This window comes from Pleurodeles waltl, chromosome 7 (genome assembly GCF_031143425.1).
Source record: "Pleurodeles waltl isolate 20211129_DDA chromosome 7, aPleWal1.hap1.20221129, whole genome shotgun sequence".
NCBI classification, from domain to species: domain Eukaryota; kingdom Metazoa; phylum Chordata; class Amphibia; order Caudata; family Salamandridae; genus Pleurodeles; species Pleurodeles waltl.
In genome coordinates this window covers 1,446,484,290-1,446,503,912 of record NC_090446.1, presented here as the reverse complement: position 1 = coordinate 1,446,503,912, position 19,623 = coordinate 1,446,484,290, and the positions used below count along the sequence as shown (strand labels likewise).

At 43.3% G+C, this 19,623-nt stretch overlaps 1 protein-coding gene across 1 annotated transcript in view; it reads right to left on the bottom strand.

Annotated features, from left to right (window-relative positions):
• LOC138246462 (alpha-tectorin-like) overlaps positions 1–19,623 on the bottom strand; it is a 270,914-nt gene that overhangs the window by 22,705 nt on the left and 228,586 nt on the right. Inside the window, exon 15 of the mRNA XM_069201099.1 lies at positions 16,967–17,129. Coding sequence (XP_069057200.1) covers positions 16,967–17,129 — 163 coding nt within the window. The remainder of the gene's footprint in view (positions 1–16,966; positions 17,130–19,623) is intronic.

Genomic DNA, 19,623 nt, shown 5'->3' with positions numbered 1-19,623 from the left:
GCAGAGTCAATCAACTGTTGTTAGGCTTGTCAATCTTCTTACTAAATAATTTACCTGAAACCTTGACGTCTTTAATATTTCAAGATATCTTCGTAACTTATTTTGTAACCCCTCTTTCACATGCTGTAAAAATGTATCTTCAAGTAGCTTACCCACATTTCAAATTAATTTTGTACAGTGAGCTTTTCTTGTCCAGGGTGTTTGTTAAGTGATCCCCTATATTACAACTTGATGGCCTGTGGCCTATTCCTAGGTTTGATTCAGTATGCCAGAACCGATTGCTTGTGGACTAGTCTGCCAGAACCTGATGGCTTGTGAGCCTTTCCCAGGGCGTGTTGAGCGATTCACGATCAGTAGGATGAGTACTATCCACACAGTTTTATAAATCATTCACTGCCCCGAGCTTACTATATTTTATGTGTTGATCCCTATGTGGCCTTTTATGCCATGGCTTGGTTGGTCTTTTGCAGGCACCAGGGCTAGTCTTTCACTGCCACTAGAACAGTGTGTGCCACTTTCTATTTACAACGTGCAAATGTAGACTGTGCTTAATGAGCCATCAGTCTATATCTATTGCTGAGTTTCCAACTACACACAAGGACTAATGAATTGCCCACCACCTCCCAGGATCAGAAAGTCATTTAATGTTGCAATTGGTGAGTTTTTCACTGCTTCCGGGACTTGGGGAGTCATCCAGTGCCGCCAGGAGTTAATGACACATCCACTGTCCCACCCCTACATGAGGCATCCACTATCTCTAAGGCTGGTAAGCCACCATTGTGCAGTCATATCTCTCAAGTGTATGTCCTGTGTGCTGCAACATGTCCACTATGTCTGTGCACGGGAGTCATGACTATCATCACAGAAGTGGTGGCATGGCTCCTGCAGTCCAGCTATGCAGGGAGGTTAGCCACCCAATAAACTGGAAGCAACCTTCTTATCCTGTTAGCCTGTATTCCCTACTATCACTCTTCCTGCCCATTTATCCCGGACCGGGCACCTTCCTGCCTCACATTTGTGCTCCACATGATAAAAGTGATGAATAATTCTGCAGTGGACTTCACTTTCAGAACAAAAGCTGTGGTGAATACGTAACACTTGCTTCTACAGGAATGGGTAATTCATTGGACCTGGCATTCCACATTTTAATACGAGTCATCCTCTTGCTAAAATCATTCTGAGTTTTGTTTTTGTGCTGTGACGAGGGCAATAGCTATGCAGGGTTCTATGGATCTTAAATTTCAATTTTTAGTTATTGGCATGCCAGAATTTGGAGAATATTCCTTCTTGATAAAGACTGGTCCTTCTTATGCTACTTTGTTCTTAAACAGGTTTTTCTTCAAAAGCAATAACTCACGAAACGTTTATCATGTACTGTCACCCCAAAATGTTTAAAGTGAGATAATATTTTTGCATATTTGTTTCTAAATTTCTAGATGGTGTGGTAAAACCAGACACCAGATTCTGTTGGCGTTATGGACAATAACCAAATAAGTTAAATATTCAGTGTATTTTGGGCATCTCTGAAGTAATTCATCTTTTTTAAAGTGACACCTTTAAATGTACATCAATGTAATTTTAAGAATATCCCTAGCGATCATTCAGCAGAGTGTAACATTAGTAGATTAAATGCCTATAGGAGATGGTTTTAACAGTGACTCTCAGAGTCCAGTGTGCTTGCATATATTATCATTGGCTTTGATTTTTGTATCAACACAGAAGAATATTATTAATCCTCTCCTAACTGTGACATCACTTATTGTTAGTGTTTCCGAAGCGGAGGGGTCATTAACTACAAATTTGAAGACAGCAAATTTGACTAAAATATTTTATATACAAAGCCACTGAAGTCATGTTATTTTATTTCCATGGCGCATTTCAACAGCAGAGCCCAACACAAAATGTCTGGGTATCAGTAAAATAGGAAATCTAACTCAGTCAAATCAAACATTACCTAGGACCCAGCACTCCAGCTGAAGGGTCTACTTACCACAACTGGCCCGTTGACGGCTGGAGAGTGAAAACAGTGGGAGTCAGTAGGTATCCTGACAGTGGGAGACTGTATGTCGACAACACTGTACAGAGAAGGGGTGAAGTGGGGGGTGTGGAGATATGAAGATACCCCATTGCGGAATACTGGGGGGGGTTGCTGCAGTCGCTCAAAGGTCTGGGGAAGGATGATGAGCGACCAGTGTGAAAGGGTATCTCTCTGGGGCTCTTAGGAGCTTTGCTTTGTGTACGCTTCTTGTAGGAAAGTACCATCTTCCTTGGCATGTTACCCCCATTTTTATCTGTATGTCAGTCTGTTTTTGCCTGTCTGACTGAGATCCTGCTGGTCAGGACCCCAGTGCTCATAGTTTATGGCTTAAAGTGTGTGTCTCTATAGTGCTTGACTGTGTCACTGAGGCTCTGCTAATCAGAACCTCAGTGCTTATGCTCTCTCTGCTTTTAAATTTGTCACTGCAGGCTAGTGACTTCATTTACCAATTTCAATTGGCACACTGGACCCCCCTTGTAAGTCCTTAGTATATGGTACCTAGGTACCGAGGGCATTGGTGTTTCAGGAGATCCTCATGGGCTGCAGCATTTATTTTGCCACCCATAAGGAGCTCAGACAAACACTTTCACAGGACTGCCACTGCAGCCTACGTGAAATAACGCACACGTTATTTCACAGCCACTTTCACTGCACTTAAATAACTTATATGTCACCTATATGTTTAACCTTCACTTGCTGAAGGTTAGGTGCAAAGATACTAAGTGTCAGGGCACCCTGGCACTAGCAGAGGTGCCCCCACATAGTTCAGGGCCATTTCCCGGGACTTTGTGAGTGCGGGGACGCCATTACACGTGTGCACTACATATAGGTCAATACCTATATGTACCTTCACAATGGTAACTCCGAATATGGCCAGGTAACATGTCTAAGATCATGGAATTGTCCCCCCCATTCCAAATCTGGTATTGGGGAGCCAATTCCATGCATCCTGGGGACTCCACTATGGACCCCCAATACTGCCAAACCAGCTCTCTGAGGCTTGCACTGCAGCTACAGCTGCTGCCACCTCACAGACAGGGTTCTGCCCCCCTGGGGTCTGAGCAGCTCAGTCCCAGGAAGGCAGAACAAAGCATTTCCTCTGAGAGCAGGGTGTTACACCCTCTCCCTTTGGAAAAAGGTGTTACAGGCTGGGGAGGGGTAGCCTTCCCCAGCCTCTTGACCAACAGTGTTTTTGCACCTCCTTTGTCCTCGTGTTATGGGACTCCCGTTGGTGCTGTCTGGCATCCTGAGGGCTCTCTAAAGTGCTGACAGCCCCCTCCTCCTCCTCACACAGAGTTGAGGCCCCCAGGTCCCTCCTGGGTCCAGCCTGCGCCATTTGGACACAAAATGCATATTTGTCGTAACTAAGGCTTGTTGGCGACTTGCAACACGAAATCACGCTGCATCCATCTTCACGTCGTGGGTCACCTTCTGCATCATGCAGAAACCTGCTGGCATCTTCCTAGGGTGCATTCCTGCAGTCCTCGTCCAATTGTTTGCACTATTCTATGTCTAATTACTTACCTTATTTTGGTGTCTAGTGTATATATTGTGTATAATACTTACTTCCAGAAGGAGTATTGCCTCTAACATATTTTTGGTACTGTGTCACCCAAATAAACTACCTTTATTTTTGGTAACACTGAGTATTGTCTTTACTTGTGTATAAGTACAGTGTAACTATAAGTGGTATTGCATGAGCTTTGCATGTCTCCTAGTTCAGCCTAAGCTGCTCTGCGATAGCTACCTCTATCAGCCTAAGCTGCTAGAACACTACTGCTTCACTAATAAGGGATAACTGGACCTGGTATAAGGTGTAAGTACCCAAGGTACCCACTACAAACCAGGCCAGCCTCCTGCACAAAGTTGTCCCTCCTTACAAGGATGGTGATGACATCTACAAGTGGTTTGCTGCACTTAAGAGGGCCTGTACAGTTCAGAGGGTTCCTCCTGTACAGTGGGCTGCTATCCTTTGATTATCCATCTCTGGCAAGGGGAGAGACAGACTTCTTATTGTCAGAGAGAATGATGCAGATAACTATCAAATTCTTAAAAGTGCACTCTTGGATGGTCTGGGCTTAACCACTGAACAGTACAGACTTAAGTTCAGAGAGACCAGAAAGGAGCCATCACAGGACTGGACAGACTTTGTAGACTGTTCTGTGAAGGCCCCAGAAGGTTGGTTAAATGGCAAATGGCACTAAGGTGACTGACTATGAAAGCCTATATAACTTGTTTCTGAGAGAGCATATTTTGAATAATTGTGTGTCTGAATTGTTACATCAGTATCTTGTGGACTCAGATCTGACCTCTCCCCCAAGAATTAGGAAAGAAGGCAGACAAATGGGTTAGAACAAGGGTGAACAGAAAAGTTCATACAGGGGGTGACAAGGATGGCAAGAAGAAGGATGGTAAGTCACATGACAAGGGCGGGACAAAGATAAAAAATCATCAGAGTCTTCATCAGGCCCACAAAAATCCTCTGGGGGTGGTGGGTCCAAATCCTCTTCTCACAAAGATAAGAAACCTTGGTGTTATATGTGTAAAGCCAAAGGCCATTGGGCAACTGATCCTCATTGTCCAAAAAGAAACACCAAATCTCCCACCACCACAACCCCAACTCTGACCACTAGTGCCCCTAGTAATAGCAGTGGTGGTGGTGGGAGGAGCACTACTAATAGCCAATCAAAGGGTGTAGCTGGGCTCACCATTGGTAATGTAGTTGGGGTTGGTCTAATTAGAGAGATCACTGAGGCTGTTTTAGTCTCCGATGGTGGCATTGCCCTAGCCACTTTAGTTGCTTGTCCCCTTAATATGGATAAGTACAAGCAGCTACCCCTGATTAATGGTGTTCAGGTTGAGGCCTACAGGGACATCGGTGCCAGTGTCACTATGGTGATAAACAAACTGTTTGCCCCTGAGCAGCACCTACTTGGCCATCAGTACCAAGTAACAGATGCCCATAGCAACACTGTAAGCCACCCCATGGCTGTTGTGAATCTCAACTGGGGGGGGGGGTTACTGGTCCAAAGAAAGTTGTGGTAGCCACTGATCTACCTGTAGAATGTCTGCTAGGCAATGATTTTGAGACTTCAGCTTGGGCTGAAGTGGAGTTGGAGGCCCATGCAGCAATGCTGGGCATTCCTGGGCATAACTTTGCTCTTACCAGGGCTCAGGCCAAGAAGTAAAGATGACAGGGAAACTTGGATCCTAGAATAATGGACCAAGTGCTCCCAAAAACTAGGGGCAAGAAGCGCAAACCCTTGTCCACTATCCCTCCCTCCATAGATGATTCCCCTTTTAAGGAAGAAGAATTCTCTCCCTGTGCAGAACCTACACCAGAGGAGCTGGAAGCCGATACAGCTGAGCTTTTGAGTGCAGGGTGGCCTGCCAGGGAAGAGCTGAGTGTGGCAAAGCAAACCTGTCCCACATTGGAGGGCCTCAGACAGCAAGCTGTCAAGCAGCAAAATGGTGATGTCACCATGACACCCACAGAGTTTATTGGGAGAATAATCTCCTTTATACTGAAGCAAGGGACCCTAAACCTGGTGCCACCAGGAGATTGGTCATCCCCCTTCAGTACAGGGAGTTCCTCCTAACTCTGGCTCATGACATCCCTTTAGCTGGGCATTTAGGCCAGAGTAAAACATGGGATAGACTTGTTACACATTTACACTGGCCCCATATGTCAGAAGACACAAAGGAGTTTTGTCTCTCCTGTGTCACCTGCCAAGCCAGTGGCAAGACTGGTGGCAGCCCAAAGGCCCCCTTAATCCCACTGCCAGTGGTTGGGGTGCCCTTTGAAAGGGTAGGGGTTGATATTGTTGGCCCCCTTGACCTTCCAACAGCTTCTGGCAATAGAATCAACCTTGTGGTGGTGGACCATGCCACCAGGTATCTAGAAGCTATCCCCTTAAGGACCACTACAGCTCCTGCAGTGGCAAAGGCCCTCCGGGGAATCTTTTCCAGGGTGGGATTCCCTAAGGAAGTGGTGTCAGACAGAGGTAGTAACTTCATGTCTGCATACCTAAAAGCAATGTGGAAGGAGTGTGATGTTACCTACAAGTTCACCACCCCTTATCATCCACAAACTAATGAATTGGTTGAGAGGTTTAATAAAACTCTCAAAGGCATGATTATGGGACTCTCTGAAAAACTCAGAAGGAGATGGGATGTCCTAAAACCATGCCTCCTTTTGGCCTACAGGGAGGTACCCCAAAAAGGAGTGGGCTACAGCCCCTTTGAACTCCTATTTGGTCACCCTGCTCTTGTTAAGGAGGATTGGGAACAACCTTTAAAAGCTCCAAAACAAGACATTGTGGACTTTGTACTTGGCCTGAGAAGTAGAATGGCTTAGTACATGAAAAAGGCCACTAAAAGCCTTCAGGCCAGCCAAGAACTCCAAAATCAATGGTTTGACCAGAAGGCTGTCCTGACAGTGTACCACCCAGGACAGGAGGCGTGGGCATTGGAGCCTGTGGCCCCAAGAGCACTCCAGGACAAATGGACTGGACCCCATCTAAATGTAGAAAAGAAAGGCGAGGTCACCTACCTGGTAGACCTAGGCACTGCCAGAAGCCCCCTTAGGGTCTTCATGTCAATCACCTAAAGCCTTACTATGAAAAGGCAGACTTAACCCTGCTCATGGCTACAGATGAGGGACAGGAAGAAGAGAGTGACCCTCTCCCTGATCTCTTCTTCAACACTGAAGCTGATGGCGTAGTGGAAGGAGGGGTTCTAGCAGACTTGCCTTACTGCTGAGCAGAGGGAAGACTGTAAAAATCTCCTTGATCAGTTTTCTGAACTCTTATCACTCACACCTGGTACAAATACTTAGTGTGAACATACTATTGAAAATTACAGGCAACCTGATCACGTCAGAGATTGCATAAAAGCTGAAGTTCAGAAAATGTTGGGCCTTGGAGTTATTGAGCCTTCCGATAGCCCCTGGGCCAGCGAGTGGTGCTTGTCCCGAAACTGCATAGCAAAGAAGGAAAGAGAGAAATGCGGTTTTGTGTGGACTATAGGGGTCTCAATACAGTAACCAAAACAGATGCTCACCCTATACCCAGGACAGATGAGCTAATAGATACACTGGCATCTGCCAAGTATCTAAGCACTTTTGACTTGACTGCCGGGTATTGGAAGATCAAAATGTCAGAAGATGCTAAAGCAAAAACAACATTTTCTACCATAGGAGGGCATTATCAATTCACAGTTATGCCCTTTGGTTTGAAAAATGCACCTGCCCCTTTTCAGAGGTGAATTCAGTCCTCCAAGGTTTGGAAGCTTTTAGTGCAGCATATATGGATGATATTGCTGTATTTAGCTCCAATTGGGATGATCACCTGGTCCACCTCTGGAAAGTTTTGGAGGCCCTGCAAAAGGCAGGCCTAACTATCAAGGGTTCAAAGTGCCCGATAGGGCAGGGGAAAGTGGTTTATCTGGGCCACCTGGTAGGTGGAGAACCCGATTGCACCACTACAGGGGAAGATTCAGACCATTATGGACTGGGTTCCCCCTACTACTCAGACCCAGGTCAGAGCCTTCTTAGGTCTCACTGGGTATTACAGGAGGTTCATTCAGAACTATGGCTCCATTGCAGCCCCTCTTAATGACCTCACCAGCAAGAAAATGCTTAAAAAGGTATTGTGGACAGCTAGCTGTCAAAAAGCTTTTGAGGAGCTTAAGCAGGCAGTGTGCCCAAACTACTCCAAAAAATTAATTGTTCAAACAGATGGTTCTGAATTAGGGGTAGGGGCTGTACTATCACAACTGAACTCAGAGGGCCAGGATCAACCTGTTGCTTTCATTAGCAGGAGGTTGACCCCTAGAGAAAAGCGTTGGTCTGCCATAGAGAGGGAGGCCTTTGCTGTGGACTGGGCACTGAAGAAGCTGAGACCCTACTTGTTTGGGACTCACTTCATTGTTTAGACAGACCACAAACCTCTACTATGGCTTAAACAAATGAAAGGTGAAAATCCTAAATTGTTGAGGTGGTCCATTTACAGGGGATGGACTATACAGTGGAACATAGACCTAGGAGTACCCACTCCAATGCAGATGGACTCTCCAGATATTTCCACTTAGACAATGAAGACCCATCTGGACATGGTTAGCCTTATTGTTCCTCGTTCGGGGGTGAGGTTGTGTAGGAAAGTACCATCTTCCTTGGCATGTTACCCCCATTTTTACCCTTATGTCAGTCTGTTTTTGACTGCCTCACTGGGATCCTGCTGGTCAGGACCGCAGTGCTAATAGTTTATGGCCTAATGTATGTGACTGTATAGTGCTTGACTATGTCATTGAGGCTCTGCTAATCAGAACCTCAGTGCTTATGCTCTCTCTGCTTTTAAATTTGTCACTGCTACTACTTCATCCTCTGACCTCGGATCAACCACAGCCTGCTCCAGGAACCACTGTAACAGCAAAAAAGTATCCACAAGGGATACTTTTCTTCTGCAACTTCCGCTCCAGCCAGCAACTGCAACAGTTTCCATGGTGTGCACGCTCTGGGGACTCCCTGTCTTCATCCTGCACCCGAAGGACCGCAGAAATCTCCCGTGGGGTGACGAAGTCACTCCCCTGCTTACGCAGGCACCTTCCAAGTCGATGACTGCTACTCCTGGACTCCTCTCACAGTGATGATCGTGTTCCTAGAAACACAGAGGGTGGACTCCATCGACGTAGACTGTCCTGAGGTCCTGCTGATGCAATTTGGAGGAGGTTAGACCTTGCCTTCCCTGAGAGCGACAGTACCCCTGTGCACCGTGTCTTCTTCACCTCCTGAAACCTCTGTGCACTATTTGCAAAATTCCTTCATGCACAGCCTGGCCCAGGTCCCCAGCACTCCATCCTGTGACACTCAACTCGCTGAGTTGATCTCCGGTGGCGTGGGACCTTCTTTTGTTGTGCTGCACCAACCGCATTTTGCATCTCCTTTGTCCCCGTGTCCTGGGACTCCCGTGGATGCTGTCTGGCATCCTGAGGGCTCTCTAAAGTGCTGAGAGTCCCCTCTTCCTCCTCACACAGAGTTGAGGTCCCCAGGTCCCTCCTGGGTCCAGCCAGCACCATTGTGACGCAAAACGCATATTTGTCATAACCAAGGCTTGTTGGCGACTTCCAACACAAAATCATGTTTGCATCCATTTTCACACCGTGGGACATCTTCTGCATCATGCAGGAACCCACTGGCATCTTCCTAGGGTGCATTCCTGCAGTCTTCGTCCAACTATGGACTCTTCTTTTGCACCCTCTTCTGGGTTGGCAGGGGCTCCTGCCCTTCCTAGAACTTCTTTCAACTTCTGGACTTGGTCCCCTTCTTTTGCAGGTCTTCAGGTCCAGGAATCCAGCAGTTGTTGTTTGCAGACTTGGTTGGTTACTGCAATAATGCATATCATGAGGTGTAGTGTGTCCTAAGGAAACTTGCAGTACTTTACTCCTGCTTTTCTGGGCTCTGAGGTGGGGTAATTTACTTACCTTTACTGTATTCTTATCCTCTCAGCGATTCTGCACACACTACACTTGTCTAGGGGGAATTCGTGATTCACATTCCACTTTCTTAGTATATGGTTTGTGTTGCCCCTAGACCTATTTTCTCCTAATGCATTATATAGCATTTCCTATTGTTTGCACTATTCTATGTCTAATTACTTACCTTATTTTGGTGTCTAGTGTATATATTGTAAACCAGGCCAGCCTCTTACACTTCTCCTTTGCCAGACAGATGGCCTGAATTAGAACTCGAAGGACGGGTTATTCCATCACAACGGTGATGGATATCCCATCTGCTGAAATCAAAATCCTTGATGTTCTATGGGATTTAGATTTTGGCAGATGGGATATCCATCACCATTGTGACGGAGTAACTGTCCGTCACAATTCTAAATCATGCCCAGAGTAATTCGAAGTACAAAACAGCCTGCCCGCGTCTCCACCCCACTACACCAGCACCACCTACCATACTTGGAGATCTCCACCTGTCTGGCAGGAATCTCCATGCTGAAAGTGCATTCTTTGGTTTGGTGGATGCACTGTCAATAGAGCTCACTTTGGCCCATGTTTTTGTGCCCGCTCAGCACTTTTATTTTAGGTTTTTTTCACATACTAACTCACAAAGCAGAGTTTGTATGTGAAAATCAAAAAGTCAGTCACCCAGGCATGCAGGAAGTGCTTTCAGTGCATGTGGAGGCCATTTTGTCTTTTTCCATGCCTGGGATGGCCATGCCTTGAATGGTGGATGTGGGCATGGCAAATGAACATGGAAATCCATCATAAGTAGCACGTAGCTCCTGAGTTCCTCAATGATTGTTGTCAAGTACAAGTACTGCATTACAAGGAGAATACACCATTCATCACCAAAGAAGCCATCAGTATTGAAGGGCACACCGGTGTCCATTCATTCACCATCACATCATTTGGCATCATAGCATTTAACGGTACCTCAGTCAACATTGTTGCATCTCAACATTGATCCATAAACCTTCAGCCTCAAGAAAGTTTGCTTCATACTCTGCAATCCCGATTGGATCACCTCAATGGCCTACACTTCGAGTCATCATAATTCCTTCAGCTGATCCTGTACAGACACCACTGCCACCCTAACAATTCTCATACAGTCCCCCTCAATGGTACATCATAATTTCAAAGTGCCTTTGTTTTTTCTGCATATTGGCCAACTCCTCCCAAGATACAGCTTTGGTTTTAGCATCAACAATTAGTGTGCATTTTCTGACAAAATGCTAACATACACGCTAAGGCAGGTAGTTACTCCATATAATATAGCCCAACATCTGCACACAGTTCTCCTTCTCTGTTGTTCCTCTAGCTCCTGCCCTTTAAAAATAGGAGCTGAGACAGTTCTATAGCCAATTACTGCAATGATAGGCATATAGAGGTTGCTAAAAAATACAGACCTAAAGAACAAGAACCAGCACTCCTAAAATCTGACCAAAACCAGACTCTGTAATGGTTTCAGTGGTGAAAACAAAGAAATGCTTCATCTCCTGAGACTGCCACACCACCCAACATGGAAAGCACATGCCTGAATACGATTAGTTGGAAGGAAGGATTGTGGAACAGCCCTGAAAGCAGCCACTGACATGGCACTTTTGAGTCAATAGTATACCTTCGTAGCCATGCAGCAGATTGGTGAAAATCTCCTGAAATCCCCTAGATAAGTCTTCTTTGGAGAAGCGAAGGAGAGCCTTATTGTTTACAATCAAATGATGAGCATCTCTCTTGATTCTGATGATCTGGCCATATCAGAGTGCTTCTACAGTCCTTATTATAAAGATCATTGTTGGGAAGATCCCTGAATTTCACCCCTCCAGGTAATTTTCTATGTCTATGTTTTATTTTTAAGAGGAGCAGAGTAGGACACCATTTCTTTTTCCTACTGACCCACTTTTCCCTCTAAAAGTGTTGGGTCATGTTGTACGAAAATTAATAAAAAGCACCACAATTTACCCCAGATAGACTCTGCAGTCTCAACATGTATTTTTTCAACTGAAGTTGTTTCGGAAAATACTTCCTTTCATTAATAACAAACTTAACGCAATAGAAATCAAGGCTACCACCAATTTGTGTCTTGATTATGCTAACGCCTATTTTCTGGGTCTCCCAGGAAAGACTATTAGAAAGACTAAAGAGTCCAAAATGTGCCACAATTAGAGCTGTTTTAATGAGTACAAACATGGAATGATTTTGCAGTGGCTTCCTGTGGCGAAATGGATAATGTTTAAAGTCGTAGGTGTATGTCACAAGGGGCCACATGTGCGATCGCTACTTTTTGCGAGTTCCTAATTGTGACTTTTTGCAACTCGCAAAGTGTGTCTCAGACACTGTTTGCAATTCCCAAATGTGTTGCAAGGGACCTGCCTCATTAATATTCATGAGGCAGGTTGCAATTTGCAACCCACTGGGAATGGCCACCATGTCTGTGATTGCTTTTTAAATAAAGCAAACTTTTTTTAAATGCAGCCCATAATGCATTTCAAAATTAAAAGTGAAAAGTGTTCTTTTCATTTTTTTTAAAGTAGGGGGACCACTGCCTGCTCTTAATAAATGTTGGCGCCCACCTTCATTGCCCAATTTGTAAATGGGTTACCCCCTACTTCACAGAGTCAGTAAAAGAAGAATATTTTGCGCATTGCGGTTGCAAAACACTCATACATACCCCTGCGACTCGCCATTAGGATGGGACGGCCTTAACACACCCCTTCCTAATATCGAGTCGCAAACCCTATTTTGCGATTTGGTAATTGGTTTAGGAATCACAAAATAGAGTTGGTACATTTCAAAAGGCTATGCGGTCACAAATGGCCCATTCGTTTTTTGCAACTGCTAAAAACGTTGGCACATGTGGCCCAAGGTGATTTATAATCTCCAGCGCCATGTTACTAGAATAAAGCATTCTGGAACAGAAAGTATTTATTTTTCAGTGGATGCACCAGATTATGCAATAGCTTTAACCTTCGATCTCTCAGGAACTGTATGCTTTAAAAAAAATATCTTAAAACCTATTTATTCAGTTAAGTCTTTATCACAGGCTATGGTAGGATTTCTTGTTACATTGTCTGTACCCGCTCCAAGAAGCTTGGGTGTTAGTAGTGCTCCATAAATAAATCTTTCCTTCATGTATTTATCACCTGTTTCACAATCCTCACTCACTGTTAAGTGCTTTTGATAGAGACTTCTAGCTTCAGAGTCCTTCACCTTTTGAATATTCCCCAAGCGTCATACTGGATCTGGAACCTTTCCACCGGTACCTCTGCTTTGCCAGAAAGTGGTGCCCCACAGCTCTGCACTGATCCCCTTCTGCTCTGGAAATGACGGGACAAAATAGGCACCACTCATGTGTGCTAATTTCAGATCCTTTCTATCTGCACCTCAGACGTGGATCTGGAGCTTCCTCTTCTCTCAGTGTGCAAGAGATGTCACCCTCTAAAACGATGGGTTTCAAGTCCTGTACGGACTGTCACAAACAGATTTCGGGGATGAATCCTCATTAGGTGTACCTGTGGTATCTGGTGTTGAGCCATGACTCCCAAGACCTGCAAATACTGCACGTCGATATACCTGAAGGCCATCAGGGAACATGAAATAAAACTATGTTGCTGAGCATAATAAACCTCAGCGCCTGGACTGCTTCAAGACCTGTTCTGCATCGTTTCTGCTCTTGGCTTACCACAAGATAGGCAACATTCTTTGCATTCCATTTTTGTCCTGAACTCTGATAATTATTGAGATCTGGGTGTTCAATTTGCGTAGCCCTATCAGGTTGACAACTGGTATGAGGACTTGCAGGAGGCCAGTGGGCCAGCCACATTACCAGAGGCAGCTCTTTTCTCTCCTCCTGGATCAGCCATGGACGAACTGGCATTCTATGCCTTTGTAATGTGCATGGTGGCAAAAGTCCTTGATCTCCATCCCTCCACCCTGGAGATAAAAACAAATGTTCTGACCAACTTCCTGCAGCCGGGCCAGCCTTCTTGTGAGCCCCTTCTGCCCTTCAACAAGGCTCCAACTGGTCCATCAGTTAATAGACAAATCACCAGGTGGAACCGTCCTGCTCCAAGAAACTCAGCTATCTTGTCCTAGCACCCTTTCCCGGAAAGTCTTGTGGTTCAGGCTTGCACGAGCTGTTATAATCCAAACACTTTTCCTACCACTACTCTGACAGGGAACCAAAGTGACTGAGTACATTCAGAAATTATATCTTTTTGTCCACTAGTTTGGCCTTGCATTCTGTTAATGCTTCCTGTTTGTTGGGCCTTTATAGTCATGCCCTTTGTTTTTCAGTGGCACAAGTCCTCCTGGTTTGCTGGAAGATATTTGCCCCATACTGTCTCAGGTGATTCAAGATGGTTGTGATGCAGCCAAATTCAAAATTAGTTGTGACTTGGACACCACTGATTCCATCAGGCATGCAACTGGCTCAGCATTGCCATCTTCCACCATGTGTGGCTGCGCTCAACTGAGTTCTCTGGTTATGTCCAGTCTTCCATGATGCCTGTTCAGGAAAAAGCCTGACTCTACCCTTGCATTTTTCAAATAGAGTAGGCAGCCAAGCATCCCTTGTCGAAAACTGTATAAACCTGTTGTTGGGACAACTTTGTGGTTTGATGCACCACTTAACTGATTGACCCCCCTCAGGCCAAACTGTCTGATGTTTTGCTATTTGTTCTGTCTCTTGCTCGGCAAGGCTGTGCTGTGGGCCCAATTATTGGTTATTTATCAACCCTCTTGGCCTTCTTACGGTTGCATGATCTGCCTTCTTTGTTTAAATCACTAGTTGTTGTGTCAGGTTTGAAAGGGCTTCTGCATGTTTTCCTCTTCTCCTTTTGTCATGCCCCTACAGGACTTTAATTTTGCCCTGACTTATCTGATGTGCACCCTGTTAGAGCCGCTTCTCAGCTGTTTCCTATGGCTCCTTACTATCAAGACCATGTTTCTCACTGCCATCACTTCAGCTTCAGGTTCTCTGAGTCAATCCACCATACTCTTACTTCTTCCCAGACAAACTATTTCTAGGGACAGGGGAATCCTTCCTGCCTGAAGTTGTGACGTCATAAGGAGTGTGAAGAAGCTGCTTGGACATCAAAGAATGTTGTATTGTTTAATCATATCTGGTGTACAATGGCCATTTAAAGAAAAGAATTCAGTTTTGGTCATGTCTAATGTGTAACCTCAATCAGTTCAGAATTGATTGATTATATCTAAAATAAATGAAAGTGATGATACTGGGTCAGACCTAAATAATAATATATCATCTGCATATGCTGCTGTTTTAAGAATGATCTTGCTAATATGTATACCTTTGTTGTGTATGGCATTCCTAAGAGAGTTAAGAATAGGTTCAATAGCAAGAAGGGAACATAAACAAGAGAGAGGACAGTCTTGTCCAGTATCTCTATATAGGAATATAATGTAGTGATATGCCCATTAACTAAAAGGTTAGCAGTAGAGAATACAAAGGCATTTATTCATGTTAATAAATGGTAACCCAAAATTACATATTTCTACAAGGTTAAATAAACATTGCCAAGTGACTTTATCAAATGTTTTTTTCTGCATCTGGTGCTAATAATCCTGAAGGTTAGTCTACAGATGGAATAGACACAGTAGTATGGAAAATTAACCTAGTATTGCATTATGAGCAGAATATCTGTTGTCAACTTGGTCAGTATGAATTAATTTATAAAGAATTGTTGATAATCTTTTGGTAAGAATGTTGACATAACTTTTGCAATGTTGGTTAAGTAGAGAGATTGGTCTATAATTAAAAATAATGGTAGGATCTTTGTCTGGTTTAGGAAAACTACAATTAAAGAATCGAATAAAGATCTAGCAACAGAAGAATTGTTTGCAAAGTCTGTAAAAATAGTGAGGAGGGAAGGCGTTAAGTGCATGGGAAAGGTTTATTAGAACTCAGTGGGAATGCCAGGGCCAGGGGATTTGACAGAATTAAGGGATTTAATGGCAGATTAGAGTTCAAATAAAGAAAGTGGAGTATCTAAAATAGCTTTATCGTCTTGAGTAAGTATAGGCATTTTACATGGTTATATGAAGTCTTCAATTAATTTGGGATCTGCCATCCCTGGGTTACTGTGTAAAGTAGAATAATATTTCTGAAATTCGATCACTATGTCTTTGGAGGATGTTATGGTTTGCCCTGAGTATGAATGAAAGTGTGTGTGTAATTTATCAATTTATCAATTGTTAAATAATTGGCAAGTAATTTATTCAATCGATTTGCTTGGAAGCATAATTTTGCTTTAGTGTTAGAGATTTGTGTGCCTGCATGTTGGCTTAATATAAATTTATACATACATCACAATTTTTGAAGTTGGTTCTTATAGTCTATATTATCAGAAGAAATAAGCAATCTTTTGTATTTAGGGATGTCTTCCTCCAAGCTAGCTAGATTGGAATAAAATTATTTGTTTTCATGAGGCATAATATAAATAACACTGCATCTAATATAGGTTTTGAATGCGTCCCCTCTAATCCTGTTAGAAGTGCCAGTGTTTACGTTGCCTGTAAAGAATTGTGTAATTGTGTAATAGCTTTTAGTAATTTAGTTTTAGTTTCACCTTGAAGAAATATGTCATTATTCATTCTCCAACAAGATCGAGGAAATCAAAGGGTTTTAATTTTAACTAGAAAGGACATCATTGCATGGACAGAGATATCAATGGTATATATGTGGGGGAGATTCTATTGATTGACATAGACTTCTGGAAGTTAATAGGTAATCAATTCTGGAGTAAAATGAATGAGAGAACAAAAGGTAAAGTGTTTCTTTTTTGGAAAGTGTAGCCTCCAAATAGTAAGCAACTTGGTAAGTTTGAGAAATAATTTAAAGGTATGGATTGTTTTGGGAGGTTTACGCTTAGATGCAGAATGTCTATCTAGCAAGTGATTTGTTATAAGACTAAGCTCTCCTCCAATATTTAAAGGAACTTTTCCCAGTTTAACAACTACAGTACTAAGGTTTTCCCAAAAAGTGGATCATTTACAGTAGAACCATACACATTGACAAGATTTAAAATGGGTCATTGTGTTTTATCAGATATTTTGTCAACTTGCTGTTCTAGGTGACATATGTATATGTCAAACAAGGAGAAAAGTGAAGAAGCATGTCTTTTTATCCCATTTACCCCCCCCCCCGTTATACAGAATTTACAGGGAGCAGATGATAGACTTGCAAGCAGTTTAGTGGAGGTGGACCAAAAGCTGTCTATCTGAGCAGAAAGGTGCATGATAGGCATATCTCAGTACAACACTAACATCAGCATTTTCTGAGAACAAACTTCTGCAATTTGGCCTATGTGCAATTGGTCACATGTCACATGCTAGTTACAAAATGATTTAATGAGTGTCAGTCTAAATAAAGAAAAGTTTATGAACACACACCATACTTACCCTGGTGCAGGCAACTTCTTGAATGCGGCAGAGCTGAACTTTGCAGTGGAGGTACACTTGTTTGGTTTGAGCAATAACCTTGAAAACACTGAAGGAGAATCGACCAATAGTAGACACTCCGTCCTCTTCGATGACTAGTTGTCCATCTCTGGGGTTTGGGCATCTGGTATAAACAAACAGGATATGCAACTAAATGCTTATACGGAAAAGTGTATGAGTTATCCAGAGGGTGGATGTTTGTGGGGTTTAGGGGAGGATTAACCAAATTCAGAATTTATACTTGCTCAAAAAACGTGCTTCTTCAAGAGGTAACTAGTATTTTGGCAAGGCAAATTTAATCAGATTTTATTTTCTGTCATAAAGCCATTATAAGACGCATAAGTGAGCCTACTGCTTCAAATGCCTTTGATTCACTTTTCTCTTGTTTTCTCCATTAGTTTGAGAGAAAGCCATACCTTTATTTGATCAGTCAATTTCTGTGATTATCTTAGGCGGTAGCACATCTTGGCAATGGTAGTTCACACTCTAGAGATAGGAAAGAAAAATTGAAGATAAATCCCAATAAACCCTGGGCGCCTATGGATGGAATACCTTATATGGATGTTAGGTTTGTTTAGCTCTAATGTCAGTTCAAGCCTTGGTCTCTCTGTACGATAACCTTAGCCATGTGAGATTAGGGCTCTGTCATTGCTGCTGAAAATATTCACCTCAGAGACGTTATTCAAGTACACAAATAGATTTTGTGTTTTTAGGAAAATGGATAGCGGGAAACTATCAAACAGGTTTATTTTCAGTCTTTGGGGTTAATTTGTAAGTGTTTAGAGTTTCATCCCATGTGGTGAAAATGAGAGGCATTTTAGTGATTGGAAGACATTTACATTAATGCCTCTATTTTATATTTCTGGAAGGTATCACCTCATTGCCTCAAGCTCCCTAACTACCACAAACTAAGCAATTCAGGGAACAAGAACAGCTGACTGCAGCACTTGATGAATTAAGAATATTTTTTATGGCCCTCATATCACACATCAGGGGAAAACTGATGATATAGCCAAAAGAAGACTGTGACACACTGTAGTCCATGATCGGGTCCCAGTTTCTGGGGCAATTCTTTTTCAAAGCAAGGTTCAAGCTCGCCTTGCTGCATAAGGTGAAAGAAAGTTACTCACAGACCATGTACAGCACTCCGTTGACTACTGGCAAGCTTTGTTCTATAGCAATACTCAAAGTTCCTGTAGATGGTGGATATTGTGTTGTTGAAGTGATTCGCTAAGGGGTGGCAGAGTTCCTTTGAGAGAGGAATTATGTTCTTGGTTCCTGTATGCAAGCAAACTCTCTGACAATGTTGAAGAGCTCCTTGGTGTGGTTGGCACATGCCCTATGCGATTTGCAAAGGCATACTTTTTGCGCCTTTGAGTTGTTGGTGGTAGTTGTTGAAGACTGATTTGAGTGTGGCTCAGTGTGTAGCGTCTTTGTTGGCGCGCTACCTTCTCTTCAGTTGTTTGCAGCTACGTTTCATGGTGCTGAGTTCTGGTGTGTACCAGATTGCTTTATTGGTGGATCTGTGGGATTTGGATGTTTTTATGGGGGCGACTAGGTTGGCAGCATTGGTGATCCAGTTGTTGAATTCTTAACTGGACCCACTTAAAATGCAGACAACCCTCAGTGGGTGAATACACTGTGGACGATTGGGCAGCCCTACTCTGAGATCACAACAGGGTCCTTAGAGAGTCTCATCACAAATGTCCAAGGCACTCGTGTGCAAAATAAAGTCCATATCCAGAGTTTCAAAAGTAACAAGTTTTCTTGTTTTTATTGCATCTTTTCTTCAGTGTCATCCAAAAAAGCCCAGCCAACACGTGTTTCGTCATGCGACCAATCTTCGCTTTGACTTCATCAGGGCTCCCCTGTGCATAAAAGAGGATCATATGATTCAGAAAATGTGAGATTTCTCCACTTCAAAGTCTTTCACAAATGGTACTGGACCCTGCAGAGACTGAATCAGGAACAACTACTGCCCCATGAGATGATGACAGCCAGTACAGCGAAAATGCACCATCCAATTTACTTTTCTGAATGCACTCTGTAATCTGTGAATGTATATACACTTATTCCGTATACTCGTTTATGAGTGTGTAATTTATTCCTGATCCTCTTTTGCTGTTGCTAGGAGATTTATACTATATTCCATCATGTGCATTCGTTGGTTTATCAAGGAGGAGTCATAAAGTGTTTCAACATATTGAAGTTGCTGGGTGCTGTCTGTTTGTATAATTTCCTTCAAAAGCTGATGGATTAGACTTGATGATCTCTAGTGCCCAATTTCCCTTGGATCCCACTCTGCATACAGCCTGAATTGCTATTCACTGTTGTCCCGGAAGGCATCTTTTTGCTATACGGACTTTCAGTTTGTAAACTGCTCACACTGCCTTGTGTGCCATGGCTAGTTTTGACATTTACAGGATCAGACTTCAGTCTTCTATATGCTTAGCTAGTTTTTTTATACTTCCTTCATTGTTGAGTAAATGGTTCTTCCTAAAACATGCTAATGTCATGCCGGTACTTACTGTAGTTGCCTGCTCAATGCGGTCTGACAAGATAAAGTTATTGGAGACAAGTCAGGAGCCTATCTATGAATTACCAGCCCTGCTTGTTAA